The 15,465-nt window shown below is 41.6% G+C and overlaps 1 protein-coding gene across 7 annotated transcripts in view; it reads left to right on the forward strand.

Moving 5' to 3' along the window:
• The window catches only part of lekr1 (Leucine-, glutamate- and lysine-rich protein 1), an 80,470-nt gene extending 66,560 nt beyond the window's left edge, over positions 1–13,910 (forward strand). The window contains exons 1-10 of one of the 7 annotated variants that reach the window (XM_068584799.1): positions 4,413–4,752; positions 4,965–5,039; positions 5,772–5,881; positions 7,725–7,845; positions 8,036–8,100; positions 10,571–10,670; positions 10,805–10,909; positions 11,458–11,714; positions 11,827–11,925; positions 12,094–13,910. In XM_068584799.1, the coding sequence (XP_068440900.1) occupies positions 4,513–4,752; positions 4,965–5,039; positions 5,772–5,881; positions 7,725–7,845; positions 8,036–8,100; positions 10,571–10,670; positions 10,805–10,909; positions 11,458–11,714; positions 11,827–11,925; positions 12,094–12,571 (1,650 nt within the window). In that variant the 5' untranslated portion in view covers positions 4,413–4,512 and the 3' untranslated portion in view covers positions 12,572–13,910. Of the gene's footprint in view, positions 1–4,409; positions 4,753–4,964; positions 5,040–5,771; positions 5,882–6,250; positions 6,426–7,724; positions 7,846–8,035; positions 8,101–8,579; positions 10,546–10,570; positions 10,671–10,804; positions 10,910–11,457; positions 11,715–11,826; positions 11,926–12,093 lie in introns of those variants that run through there. The other 6 variants (XM_068584795.1, XR_011077928.1, XM_068584800.1 and 3 more) reach the window with 6 other exon arrangements.
• The last annotated feature ends 1,555 nt before the right edge of the window (positions 13,911–15,465 follow it).

The following is a 15,465-nucleotide window of genomic DNA, read 5'->3' on the forward strand; positions in this document are numbered from 1 at the left end:
CAACAATTACCAGCCCTCACCAATCAGGCATTGTGTGTTATTGACATCATTCACTCCGTGCAAGGTCTTTCCACCCCCCCTCCCCTCTCCCTCTTCCTCTCCCTCTACATTTGGGATGAATTGGCATGATGGGAGAAATGTGTGAAGTGTGTGTGGCATGGAACTCATTTCCCCGCTTACTGGCACACATGGAAAGCCTTTTAGTTTGACTTCCTCGTGTCCCTCTCTTCCAACCCATCTGTGAGACAATGCACGTGAAACGTCGTTCGCACAGAAAGGTGTGACGGTAATGATTTTACCCTGCCAACGTTTTCTCTGTTTGCCAAAACACACACACACGCGCGCGCGGCTTAAGGTCTCGGTCCGTGGGGAGAGGACGTTCTAAAATATAAAACAATGAAGAGTCTGTTTCATTAAAAGCTAATCTTCTACCTCCTCTGCTTTTTTGTCACGATGGTTAAAATGGAACTTTTTCTGCTCCAGATGACAAAGTGGTTCATATCGTGAATTCTAAATATAGAAATTTACTTAGTTTTTTTTTAATACATTTTATGAACTGTGTTTGCATAAGATTTTTAATAAGCTTTCCGAAGAAAACTTCCCCCACAACTAACACTCCCTCGCTGCCCCTTTATGAAAAATAGCAATACTTATTCCGTTTATGTGACAAAGGCTTTTTCTTTTGTGCACCGCCGCTGACTCTTTGTTGCTTTCCTGTGGCCTTGTGAGTGTTTACTCGTTACATGAGACTTTGCTGTGTGCGTGTTTGTGTGTGTGTGTGTGTGTGTGTGTGTGTGTGTGTGTGTGTGTGTGTGTGTGTGTGTGTCTCCAGTGATTGGTGGTTTCCGTGCTAACACCCCCACAACTCAGTTTCTTCAAATCAAGTAAACTCACTGAAGGACAAGGATTATATGATAATCATCACAATGTGGTGTGTGCGTATGTCTCGTATGCCACATGCCAGTGAGAATGTTCCTGGACCCAAATTATTATTATTTCTCTCGCATTGAGCAATGTAAAATGAGCAAACCCTGTATTCATTTCACAAAATAAGTGAGGAGAAAACAAAAAATGTTTTGCTCAACTTAAGGTCCACTTACTGGCTTGTTCCGAAACTTTATGACCTGAACAAATGGTCTTCATCAGCAGACGAGTTTTAAACTCTCCATGTTGAAACTTTCCATTGTTTGGAGCACTCGTCTTAAACTTCTTTGCCAACTTCATTTTAGATTAAAATTAGGAACCTTCTAATCGAAGTATACCTTGACAAGAAGAAGAACACCAGATATGTGTTGCCAACTTTCAGCCCTTAAAGGTTTTGGATGCTCAGTGAAACCAATATATTGTTATCATACAGTAGTTCCAAAAAAGTGTATTGATGGTTTCATACCAAACCCTGTAGACCCTTCCTGTGGCAAACATTTTGACTTGTCCAAACAGGAAAGTGGAATTAATAACATTAATGGTGTTTGAATTCTATTTCGCTGCTTCAGGTTCCAGAGTTCTAGTATTGTTCGTGCTGCCTCGCTGTCACTCTGACATGGCTGACTGGGTCACTTGAACAGAACAGAGCCATCCTTAATGTTACTATATCCAACTCTTTCTTCTTTTTTTTTCCTGCTTTGACAAAACGTCTCCCTCAAAGAGGGTCCCCTCCAGACAGAGGCTGACCAGTTGACAATCGCTCACCCCGCACATGCTGACATACCCTTTTATCCCGGTTAAACTTCCTCCCACCGTGACCTGCATGTCTGCTGTGTAATTGAAGTGATCACCTCTTCTTATGACAGTCAGTGGCAAAAACACACTGTCTTCTATCCCCCGATACACACTGTCCTGACAACACACAAACACCCCCCCCTCTCTCTCTCTCTCTGGCACCCACACATGCATATATGTCTATTTGTCAATATTCATCCAATCTCTTTGGCCTTATTAATTTTATTATTAAACCACTGTGACCCTGTTTCTAAAAATGAATTCCTTGTCGGCCTCTCTTTCTGTGCCTTGACTTTATTTCCGATCCTGTCAGCTCCCTCTTTTCTACTCCTACCTTGACCTAGTGTCCTTCCTGGTGTTTGTGTGAATAGATACAACCTCTGGAAGCACTTTCTACATCTTGAGATGTATGTATAGGCTCACAACATAAAGAGCCATTACGTTGACATGAGTGATCGCTACTCAACGTTCAAATGTAATCAGCCTGAACAAATGGCCGCGCACACAAACACTCACATGTAAACACACCAGGCATGCCTTTCACACACATTTGGAGTGTGTGATCTCCTCACAGTAATTATCATTGCAAGGCAGGCATGCACACGTGTCCCTGGTGAATCTGTGCAAGTTGCTTGTAAACACACACACTCACACACACTCCAGGGAGTGGCGTGTGTGTATAACTAAGCCCTTGTTCGTCACTGGGCGGCCCTGAATGCCTCTCTCCTGCTTCGTTTTGGTCGTTCCGGAATTCTGCTGTCCCGTGAGCCCTCCCACACCCTATAATTAGTGTCACCCGGGCAACCGGAGAAAGAATGCTCAGTATTCTTGTCGTCGTGGTAACTGCGTAAGTGCGGGGCCCGAGGTGCTGGTTGTAGGTGTTGGTTAATGACGGGGACAATGAGGCCTCAGTCTGCCACCCTATGTGGTGTATTAGGTAAAGCCAGGTGTGTGTGTGAGTTTGTGCGTGCGTGCATGCGTGCGTGTGCGCATGTATATCTGTCCGTCCCTTACATGCCACAAAGAGCCTCAAACAATTTCTGAAAGAGGACCCTTGTGCCATGTTTGCAAGATTATGCTATTGCTTACAATAGCTTTTGATACACACACACACACACACACACACACACACACACACACACACACACACACACACACACACACACACACACACACACACACACCAGCCAACATGTCATCCCCCTGTGAGTTGTTTGGTCCCCGTATGCACTGCACACAGCAGCCTAAATGTAAAAACTTTCCTATATTCACCTGTTGACCCAGTAAAATTATAAAGATTTAAATTATATTTTGGTAAAATATCAGTGTTAATTAGTTTGACCTCAAACACATATTCAAATTAAACAATCTGAGATCTATGATGAGTTTGCAAGTGGACACAACTTCCTTAGGATATCAAGTCAAAACATTGGAAACTAGAGATAGAAACAAATGAATTAGTCTTGTAACTAAACTTCTACAAGACAAGGTATCAAGATCAGGTAATAATAATGCAGGATCCAGAAGACCATGCTTCATAGGGCACCTGGTTTTCAGAAACCTTAACCGGTGGGTCTCTAGTTCTCCCTGCTGCCTGCTTTTAGTTACTGCAATGCTTCAATGTACACAATTTCTGGAGGCTGAACACTGAATGAACACAATGTTCCCTGGACTCACTAATCACATGAGGCTGCGCCTTCTTTTACAGAACCAATGGCAGAGTATTAAAACCAAGCACAGACTTAGTCTTAACCATCTTGTCCTGCTCCCGCGACTTGGGTCGTTGCTTTAAACGCTTAGACAGAACATTTACAAAGCTGATATCACTGGCTTCCTGTACACTGTGTCTACATTACGCATGCAAACACTGATTTCATAAAAACAAATTCTAAGTTTCGCCTGTGACTCATATTTCTCCTTATTGGCGGATGGATATGTTCCATGGGTGAGAAGTCCGGACTTTCCCGTAAAGGACGTCACTGAAACTGCTGGTGGTGAGTCGCTTCCTTCTGTTGCCTTCGCGTGATGTTGGAAACGACACAATAACTACTACAATAATTAAATTATCTAGTGAGACGCTTGTATTTCTAATATGAAGTGATATTTAAGGAGCTAAATATGTGGGGGTATTATTTTAACTAATTGTAAAACTGAGCCCCCGTACAATAACACTACTTTGTTAAATTAACTTTTTTTTAATTGTGTTTTATTGATGCCGGAATAGAAGTGTGTATTGTTTATGAAGATAATGAAACCGTTGTGACCAACAACTATTAAATATGTTAGCTTTAATTTATCATCTAAAATACTTTTGCTATTGGAAGACTGAGCTCACATGGAGCTTGTGAAGGAAGCATGAGATAACATCATATGTAATGGAAAACAATGGAGTTATGTGTATCTCAAGTCAGTGGATCTGTTTTTAGCTGTATTTGTAAAATGCGTGATTAACTTTGTTTAGACTGTCGGACTGTGCCGTGCAAACGATAAACAGATGATAAAATAAGATGGAAGTAATTGGTAAATGAGTGACCCCTTAAATAACAGTAAGAGTATTAATGCATGTTACATTGCAGTGAAGTTTTTGAGCGAAATCGTGTTGTTGTTTTTTTTTAAATCAACGATTTGATATTGAGGGACTACTTTCTCGGCGGGGATGTGCACACACAAGTCTGCGTCCTAACAAGGCGGTGACGTCACGTGCTTTGTCAGTCAACCTGCTCCGCGGTCGTTCCGTCGAGGCTGGACGAGTTTGTCGCTAATAACCGATAATCGCTAATTTTTCGGGTGAAGATGGCTGCGGGTCCCCTCTCTGTATCGTCCAACGCGTCCACTAACAACGATGGCATCCTTATTGGTGACAAAGTTTACTCGGAGGTGTACCTTACGATCGACAACTCGCTCATCCCGGAGGAAAGGCTCTCCCCGACGCCGTCGATGGTCGACGGCCTCGACTTGAACATAGAGACCGACCTCCGCATCCTCGGTTGTGAACTGATTCAGTCTGCGGGCATTCTTCTCCGGCTACCGCAGGTAAACCTCATTGAATTGTAGTATATTTAAATGTGTCTGTGTGTGTTTTTATTCGCCTTAAGTATTCGTTTTTATTCTTAAGCACATCGCGGCCTGCTGTTAGCTGTTTGCTACTGTTGGCGTGGTGTAGTTAAAATGGCGGCGGTCCATTGTGCAAGGTTAGGCCTGCTTTACACGAGTCCAATCGTAATGCTCGGTGTTTTCGTTGGCAGGTTGCAATGGCAACGGGGCAAGTGCTGTTTCATCGTTTTTTCTACTCCAAGTCCTTCGTCAAGCACAGTTTTGAGGTGAGTCTGTTAAAGCGTGTGTCTCTTTGTCAGGACGCCGGTTTTCTTAGCGTAGCTCATCGTTGTGGTTACGTTTGTGGCAGCCATATTGTCGATACGTTTACCAGCATTATTTGAACTGCTGGAAGAAGGAAGAGGGGTAAGACGGAATGTCCTTAATAATCGAGACAACTAATAAAACACCCAGGAAACGGGAAAGACAATGCCTAATAAATCACATTATTCATTTTTCTCTCGTGGAATACCTTAAATCGTTTTGTTGAAAACATCTTATATGCAGTCTTAAAATCAACTGGTCATTGGTTGGCTGGTCAATGTCACTTTATACATCTCATTTTATCAGTAATATTAATTAAACTAAATACATTTTTTTTTACTACTTGTATTTGTTTGGAATGATAAGTACTGCCATCTACAAGTGGCCAAACTGGTAAACGCTCAATTACACTGTTTATTATGACGTGCATCATAATTAAGCAAAAAAAAAATACATAGGACATACAAATTAAACACTTCTTTGACGCTATCCTACCTGAGGTTAATAACATGTCCCACCGTGACTTCATTTCTACAGAGATATTTAAATTGTAGCTATCATAGTAGACAGAACAGTCTTTGATACATTTGTGTCTCTTCATTGGTACATTTTGATGTACTCAAAATCTTTGTATGCATGACCTAGTTTATTGAACTCTTTCTTCCAATCGTTTGTTTCAATTATCTTCTTTACAGATTGTTGCGATGGCTTGTATCAACTTGGCCTCCAAGATTGAGGAAGCTCCGAGACGAATACGAGATGTCATAAATGTTTTTCACCACCTGAGACAGATTAGAGGCAAAAAGTAAGTATCGACATTGGGAAAAAAATACATGTTTTTGTGAAATAGATCATTTATCCAATATAAAGTTGTACTATGTCTTTTGCTGTGAAAGTGCTCTTCTGTATATCCTTGTACTCTAAACCATTTTAAAACTTTTCAGTTTCCGCTTCACTGGTAGTCTCAGAAGTGTTGTCTACTTATAACATCTGAGTTTGACATTGCACTGAAATTGTGGGAAAAAAACTCACTTTAAAATTTGGCCTGCATTGTAAGACAAGGCACCACAGCTTTATTTGCTTGTGCCTTTGTCTTCTTAGAAATATGTTCATGTCTATCTTATAGACCATGGCATTAACTTGGCTTCTTTTTTCCCTTGCAACCAACTAACAGCGACCAGCTACATTTACCAAAGCCTGGGTGATGTGGAATGGTACGTAAGATGAAGCAGTCGGCATGACAACCATGATGCAAGGGGGTCTCTCCTCCCCCAGAGCCACCCCACCCCCTCCTGTGGGAGAATCCAGTGGTCTGAACCACCGTGGGGCGCTGGGATCGGGGATGAAAGGTTGGCCGAAGGTCCTTGGCCCCCGGGGCTCCTTGAGGACTCCTGTGGTTCATTCTTAAGCTTTGGGTATCTGTCCGTCAATCTGCGGACCCTTGGGTAATGTAGTCTTCTTCACTGACTGCTCTTCACTGTGCATCTTGTTTGTGCTTTAAGAGTAAAACCCCATTCACCAACGGTTCGCCAACCCATAGCTTTAATCGAAATATCACCTTGTTTTTTGACAATATAATAATTAACTGGATACTTGTATTCAATGAGGGTTATGTTTTTGTTTAGGGTCAGTGCATGCACTGTAGCTTTAATAAATTGCCATTATCTGTAGTGAATTTGAATCGGTATCAAGTGTAACGTAACCGTGATGCACTTGTCGTAAGTCTGTTGTTAAGATGTGGATTTGGACATTTGGTCATGTTAAATATTGGACATCCCACAGATGATTTTACTATGCACGTGATTTTCAGCATGACAGTATTCACATCTGTATTCTCACATTTTCTCTTTAAGACACTAAAAATTACAAGATTTTAATTTGGACCCTTTGTAAATATACTGAATTATACTCAGTGTTTGAAGTTTATTTATTCTGGTATTTTAATATATATATTGCACATCATAAATGGTACATGATGTATAATAGGGAGGCTTACACACCTCTATACCGATTTATTGATCACAATCCATACCAATCTAAGTTGTCAATTTTAGTATGGTGAGGTTATTTTAATAGATGTTATACATTTGCTTTTTGTAACTTTTTGGTTTGGATTGATAGCATTTAAAATACTCTGTTTAACCAACAGATATGTTGTAGGTTGGTGAAGTGTTGTGTTTGTAGGGAAAGTTTCTTGTTCTGGATACGATGCAAATGAATACAAGTTGAGTTTTGGTTACTTAACCGTTAACTTTAATTGCATACACAATACATGATAATAAGTTGGAATAATTAGTGACATCTTGTCATAGTAGGTTTTTAGTTTTATTTGAGTCAACATTTGAAGATTGTAAAATGTTTTCAAGTTGAGGGTGTGGCCGATGGTCTGAGTTGATATTTCTGTTAAAGCTTTGACACATGGTGAATGAGGTTGAGAGCGGTCTAAAAAATCCCATATGCTTTCGCTGGAACCACAGGAGTCCTCAAACCCCAGCAAACTGTCAGGCATGCAAACAGTTAAACCTGTTGCTTTAAGTTGGTTGGAACGGGAAAAAAAAGAGTGCAAGAAATCAAAAGGGCACTTTCTTTATTTAATTTTATTTCCAAAGGGGGAAACATTATTTTATTTTGATTCCTTTATGAACCAGGACTCCAAGTTCATTGATACTTGATCAGAACTACATAAATACCAAAAACCAAGTTATCAAAGGAGAACGGCGGATCCTGAAGGAGCTGGGCTTCTGTGTGCATGTCAAGCATCCCCACAAGGTGAGTTTAAGCCACACTCCTAGCTCTTTATGTGTTGCTGCACAGTGTAAGTTAAGTTTGAGCTACCATGCAGGTGCAACCACATATGAAACTGCTTTTGCAGAGTATTCTCACATCTCAGTGCAGCATTAACAATGAAGCAGTTTGGGCGTTTCTGTGTTTCTAACGTACCGTGGTTTTCTGATTCCAGATCATCGTCATGTACCTTCAAGTCCTTGAATGTGAGAAGAACCAGACACTGGTCCAGACGGCCTGGTAAGTTCCTTCCTAGTTCTCCACTGACCATCTCCAACCGCAGCAACCTGTGTCATGTCTGCAAGAAGTGCCACCAGACCTGGGCTAAATATCAAGTTGAACGAGTTTCAAATGGTTGAATCACGTGAAGAGCACTTTATTTATCTGCTAGGATCTTGGAACAAACCCATATGTGGAAACGACACCTGTCGGATAAGTGATGTTCAGGTGCCCCATGTGTTCTTAAGCACATATTTGAAAATTATTCAACAACCATTTTGCCCAGGTTTGACTGCGACGTTCCCTCACTTCATTTTAACCCTTCCACTTCTCTTTTTTTTTTTTTTTTTTTGATGAAGCAATTTTTTAAAATTGCCAACCTGTTGCGTGTCTCACTCTCTTGTCTGCCCTTACATGGCTTTGCTGTAAAGTCTGTTTGATGTGCGGTGCCCATGGAACTTGGTTTAACTTTGTCCTTTCTCTCTACTCTTTGATTAAAGGGTAGTCCATGCTGGTAAGTCACATAAAGAACCTCTGAACTCTGCCTCCTTCAACCACATGACCTAAGGAAGCTCCCTTCATTGGCTGGCTGCCCCTCTCCAGACAGCCAATCCCAATGCCGAGATTCACTGAAGGGGGCGGGCGGGCCTTTCCCATCAGCCAACATCATCTTGTTTTCTCTTGGGTGTCCAAAAGGATTTGTATTTATTGGTCTTGCTACAAAGGTTTCAACTGTAATACCCAGTTTTGCTAAGTAGCTACATATACGTTTATATTCTGACTTTTTTTCTAGTTTACTTGCATCTAGCAATGAAGTAAACTTAGCCACAACAGAATAATTTTTTTTCGACCAATTTACCTGCCTATTTTTTTTAATATTTACAGTAGTATACTGTGTCCTGTCCCCAACTTATTTGGTGTCCAGACATGTGTCTGTCTTACAGGCTGATCCAGTTCTCAGGTTTTGCCTCCACGGACCTGTCTCGCCCACGCAGCAGTCAGAATCCAGCGGCCATGTGCTATGTATGGTAGCGTTAGCATAGCAGTTTCACATGCCAAAGTGCAGGAAGTAAGCCCGGCGTGGCAATGTTAACTATGCGGCATCCTTCCAGTAGAGCAGGTTACATTATCTGAATGGGTGGAACTGTGGATCCTGACACGGAGCAATTAGAGAAGTTTCACTGCTTTGTGATTAGTTGTATTTTGTTGCTGGTTGTAGTTCCTCTTGGCAATCTGAATCGGGGTTTAACCATCATGTTTTTGTTATCACACGTTTTTTGTCTTTCGGACTTCTATGTTTCTTAAGGACATAGACACTCACACCACCCTGTACTTCCCTGATTCACATCCTGGCCATTTTGTCTTTCCTTTTTTTCCCCTAACTCTTCATGGCTAATCTAATTTACCCATTGTCCCAGACAACCCACTAATGCACAATCTGTTTATATTACAGAGATTTCACTCAACCCAAGTAATAAGGCATAGATTTCCACGTAATATTTTTTTTTTTTAGAGTTATAGTGAAATGGGGTTACAAAGACAATAAGTGGTCTTACGGGGGTTTGTTTCATATCGTGGCTGGAGGGCGTTCATGTTAGTTTAAAGTGGTTGCTGTTTTGCAGTTGAGCCTTCCAATCAATGTGAGTACCACAAACCATTGTCAGACAATTAGACCAGTGCTGCATCATTTGATTACATCAACATGCCACTGACTCCCAAACTCTTATCTTTCATGCATGCCACCATACATGCTGTGCCTTCTATTCCCTCAGATATAACAGTTTGAAAGCCACTGCATTCTTAACGAATGCCTTGAATCTGTATGTCTGCATGCCTCCCCTCACACACGGCATGTGTCATTATCTCAATCATCATTAATCCTAATCTAGCTACTTTACGGTCAGTGTGGTAAAATGGTGTTGGCAGGTCTTCAGTAGATTCTTTTCCCATTTGTGTCTTCATGCTTTACCTGTGACATACAGCACTCCCATGGATGCCCCAGAGAGAAATGGACAAAGTTAAAATTGTGAAAGATCCAAATGCATATCGCTGTTCAGTACTGTGAAACTTAAAATGTATAACCGTTGTCTTTATCGCTATCAGGGCTTATGATTAATTTGATGCTGTTAGTGGCTCTATTGGAATAATCTTTAAACGGCAGCCTATATATGAGGATGTCTGAGCAGTTAATGTTGTTGCTTTTTCAAAGGGCACCCACAAGAAATGTCTGTGTGGAGATGAGGTTCTTTCTGTGTTCATAGATTTGGCTGAGTTTAAAAAAAGAAATGACAAAATAAAATCTCAACCAGAAATTAGACAAACATAAAGCCCTGATAAAATAGCCAAGACATGTTGCAGATCATTGACCGACCGTAACAACTCGCGGCTAAAGTCGTGACTCGTCCTAAAGTATGTTGGCATGGGTAAGAGGTGGCTTTGTGTAGACGAGATGCTATGTTTTTTTTTCTATGTGTTGTTTTTGTCTTTATAGGAACTACATGAATGATACCCTAAGGACCAACGTGTTTGTGAGATTCCAAGCCGAGACTATTGCCTGTGCCTGCATATTCCTCGCTGCTCGAGCCCTGCAGGTAAGAAGAAAAGGTTACCTGAATCCCGGTGTCACATTGCCTCAAATGCTTCATTGATTTCGCACTGAATGTTGTCACTCTCAACCTCTATCGCTATACTCCTAAAATAACACATTTGTGTGTGTGTCTCCCAGATACCTCTGCCATCCAGACCCAATTGGTACCTTCTGTTTGGAGCCAGTGAGGATGAAGTTAAAGAGGTCTGCATCACCACCCTCAAACTCTACACCAGGAAGAAGGTAGTTATCTTTTTACAAGCACACTACTGGTATGAACTTGTGACTTGTAGAACATTTTAGACATTTGTCTATTTTAATGGAGGAAATTGAAAGACTATTTTGAGGGCAATTTTTTGGGATTTAAAAGCTTACTTCACTTGGTGCATAGAGTTCTGAAACATTAGTCAGTGACACTAATTCTGGTCTTATTTGTTGGGGGTGGAGTTAATGAAAGCCTGATCATCACAGCAGCCAACATCTCAGCACGTACAAAGTTGCCTCTGCCAAGTATTGTAAAGCAGCACAGTGTCAACAGCACCGCTGTTCATGTGAGTCAAAGACTAAAATGATGGATTAATGTATGACCAAAACTATATATATATCTATCCATCTATCTTTCACGGGTCGGTTCTTTCCTCAGTAACACATCTTGTCGGTCTACAAAGCTGGAAACATTGGCATAGATTCATTCGCCATAGGAAAAACATCATGTCACAACAAACCTATTAGCTGCACTGCTCTCAGTATCCAGTAGCGTCTGTAGACTGACAGTGTGGTTTCTTCTCCAGCCTAACTATGACCAGATGGAAAAGGAGGTGGAGCGGAGGAAAATGTTCTTGGCAGAGGCCAAGCTGAAAGCTAAAGGCCTGAACCCTGATGGTACCCCTGCATTGTCCACACTGGGGGGCTTCTCTCCTGCTTCCAAGCCGTGCTCCCCAAGCGTTGCAAAGGTGGAGGAGAAGTCTCCAAACCCCCAGCTAACCCTCAAACCCGCCAAGAAGGAGCCAGAGAGCCGGACTCAGGTCAACAAGAGTCCACACAATGGGTAGGAAACACACACATGAGGGGCATTTCAGAGTACGAGTTGGCTGCTACTTCTCTAACAGTGCTTGTCTTTATATATTGTATAAGTTCCTAATATATGTTGTTGTTTTTAGCTTAAGGAAAGACATGAAGATTGGGAGGAACAGCAGGAGCCGAAGTCGATCTCGTTCAAGAACACGCTCCCGGTCTCGATCCCGGTCTCCTCGAAGACAGTAAGATCTCTTTGAATATGTTTAAATATTTTTTGTTTCCCGACGCAAGTGTTGACTTGTGTGATACGATAACTTTAAACGTGCCGTCAAGGTCTCAACATAACTTTTATTGTTGTATAACTGGCTGACTGTATTCCTCATCTTTGTCTTTTGTCTCTGCTTCCACAGTTACAACAGCAGACGCAGTCACTCGGGGACGTACAGTTCTCGCTCCCGCTCCCGCTCCCACAGTCGTAGTCCATCGCCTCGGCGCCATCCGCCCTCACCCCTGCTCCCCCACCTCAAGACCAAGTCCAGCAACCACGGCAATAGCGACTCCAAGCCCAGCAGTCGCCACAGCAACAGTGGAGGCGGAGGTTCCGGGCACAAGAGGAAGCGATCGCGTTCTCGCACGCGATCCCGCACGCCGGTCAAAGTGGACCGGGAGCGCGACCGAGAGAGAGAACGGGAGAGAGACAGAGACCGCACTTCCTTTGAGCTCTCGGCAAAGAAACACAAACATGAGCGAGGAGGTGGCCATCGAGGAGACCGGAGGGAGAGGGAGAGGTCTCGGTCCTACGACAGGGACCGGGAGAGGGAGCGTGGCCACAAGAGCAAACACCACAGCAGTAGTGGGCACTCAGGACATAGCCGTCACCGCCGCTGAGACCCCTCCCCTCCCCCCTCTCCCTACACACACCAACAGGCTATCTCTCGGACTGATGGTCACTGAAGTATTTTCGGTATACTCAAAACTAAATCTGATTTGGCGTGTCCTCTCAACACAGTGTGACTCCTGGTCTTTTTCATTTACTTAACTGTCATCTTGCAAAGTCTTCTAAGGGTTAACTAAATGGTTGTATTTAAACTATTATGTAAGCAAAACAAATATCTGACATTGGATGACATCCTCACTGCAGTTGTCAAAGCCAAATGCTGCACCTCTGCCGTGGTTGAGAGAACAAGCCAAGTTTGTTTTTTTTGGGGGGTAAATTACCAGCGTAATGCCAACCTAGTTGGGTTTCTGGGTTTCTCATATGCATCCTGAAAATGACCATTTAAACTTTATGATTTACAGGAATGTTGATTCTCTTCAACCTTTTTAATTTTGTTTGCCTAAGACGAATAACTAAATATTAAGTTGTTTTTTTATATAAATATATATAGACTTTTGCCTTGTCGGTGGCATTCATGGAAACGATGTGGACATTACCTAAATCCTACCCAATACCTTCTGCATGTACAAATGTCTTGGTGATAGAATACTCATTAATTTGACTCTACACAACGACACACTTGTAGCTGATATTTGGCAGAGGTGGTTGATGTTGTGTTTCTATGGATAGGAAGTGTGCGTCTGAGGAACCCAGGCCGCAGCCGTATCTACCAGCATTTAGGGGACCACTTGTAGGTTTACTAACCTTTTTTTCAGCCAGGTCAGACACCAATGCAAGTGACATCAGTCCCAGACCGCTTGTCCTGCCAAGTATAAGTTTTACATTCATTCTCCCACGATGCCGCCCCCTCACCCCCGAACACCACATCTCCTCTAGCCTACCCTTATGTTCTTAGTTTTACATGTTAAAGTTATGGACTTTGGGAAAACAAAACTTATTTACAGTGTAAAGATGGATCGATATCTGCTGACAAAATGTGAACGCTTTGATTTATAAAAGCGAACCGCTCAGTGGAACCATTGAATGAACAAATGTAAAATAAAGGCGATCATTCAGGAAGATCAGTATGTTTGCACATTAAGGGACAGGTGGGCGAGTGGTATTTTTTTTCCATCTTTTTTTTTTTTTGACAAATGTATGTTGCGAAAGCTGTGTTTTGTACAGTTTCAATTATAGATCTGTTTTACTTTTCTTTCTTTTTTTTTTTACAGCAGGGGATGCAGACTTGATTTGAAAAAGTTTAGGGTTGTCAATTTGTTACACTGGTTTTTAGTCTGCACGTGTTCATGTCCAATTTTTATTCAATAATAAATGAGTTATGCCACTGAACTCCATGATCTTCATTGAATTAAGACTGTAACCAAATCGTGGAGAACCCATTGTATCTTTTTGCAGAGAGGTTTGTGTGTACTCTATTGCATTTGTCTCGTATATTTCTCACCAAACGAGAGGCTAAACCTTAATCTCAAATTAGTGATGCGTAGAGGAAAAGATGAGTCATGATGCACATGACATGATTTGAATACCGTAAACGTGAAGGACAGTTTCTAGGGTGATAATCCTTAATGTGTTGTGACCACCAGAGGGTGCTGTTGGCTTTACTAATACAAGCGCTCATGTCTTGAAGTCCTGTCCAATTTAGATTTGGCTCTTTACGTCATATTTTCAGCAGGCAATGGTTTAGGGAACATACCCTCATTGGTTTTGTCATCGTCTGCGTTGCCAAACGGCAACAATGTATGTCCTGCAGTGGTTGGTCTGTCTCAAAGTTCTCAGTCTTCATTTGTTAAGTACTTCACTGTGTTGCTGTTGCACAATAATTAAACCTGACAGAAAGCCCAATGACATGACACGCACACATGGAAGCTGACGGCGCACTCTGACGCTGGCTTTGCAGATTGTGCAACAGGAAGCCAGTCCACACTGCCAAAGCATGAGGAGCACTCGTTTATGATGCACATTAGCACCTTCACACACAGGACACACACACACACATACACACACCATAATATCCATTGTTGGCCTGACAAATCTGTAAATGCTTCCTGAGCTTTTTATATAACATTTTCTGTCATGTCTTGCAATCTATAAAAAAAATTTCTGTCATCCTACACTGACATTTTTAATGTACATGTCATACATAAATGACTAAATTGTAATTGTATCATGTTGATTATGCAACATATTTTTTTCTTAGTTTGACTCATAATGCTGTTATTGATTAAATTGATTTGATTAAACTTCAATTCATAGCATTAAATCAAAGTAAAATTCTCTTAAAAGCGTCCTAGAACAGTTAAAAAAATGTCATGGAATATGGTATGATGTAAAAAGTACATAAAAAAATCATAAAAGGAAGATATTACAGTGCTACAAAAATGTTATGAATATAGTAGGTTTCAAAAACGGACATATAAAATGTATATTTAAAACATATGCTTACTATGACTAGGCCTAAATTATCAAGGAAAAGTTTCTTTTAAGTTGTTTATGATCAATTGGATGATTTGCTATGGCCTCAGGAATGTGAATGACCATAAAAACCTCGAAGATGGGGGTCATAAAACATGGTAGACAATTTAAATGTCGAGTCTCTTATCTGCTCTGAGTATGTCCAGACATTCCTGCGCAACAAAGGTGTCTCTTGAAGTGCTTTTGAATGCTCAAAATGGTAAAATAATGGCAGTTGGGGAATGTCAAGTCATCGTCTCTGCGAGCCTCACTGAAGGTGATGTGTGAAACAACAGGATTCAACCTTAAGGGTTTGGACTCTTTCGATTGCACAAATACGAGCAAGATAAACATGAAGACGAAGGAATGCGTCCGTTTCATTTCTGGACATATGAAATAATCTTGAGGACCAGGATCGCTGTGGGCAGCCAGT

Source organism: Clinocottus analis, unplaced genomic scaffold, assembly GCF_023055335.1.
Source record: "Clinocottus analis isolate CAN_PGR_092001 unplaced genomic scaffold, fCliAna1.0.p SCAF_2, whole genome shotgun sequence".
NCBI classification, from domain to species: domain Eukaryota; kingdom Metazoa; phylum Chordata; class Actinopteri; order Perciformes; family Cottidae; genus Clinocottus; species Clinocottus analis.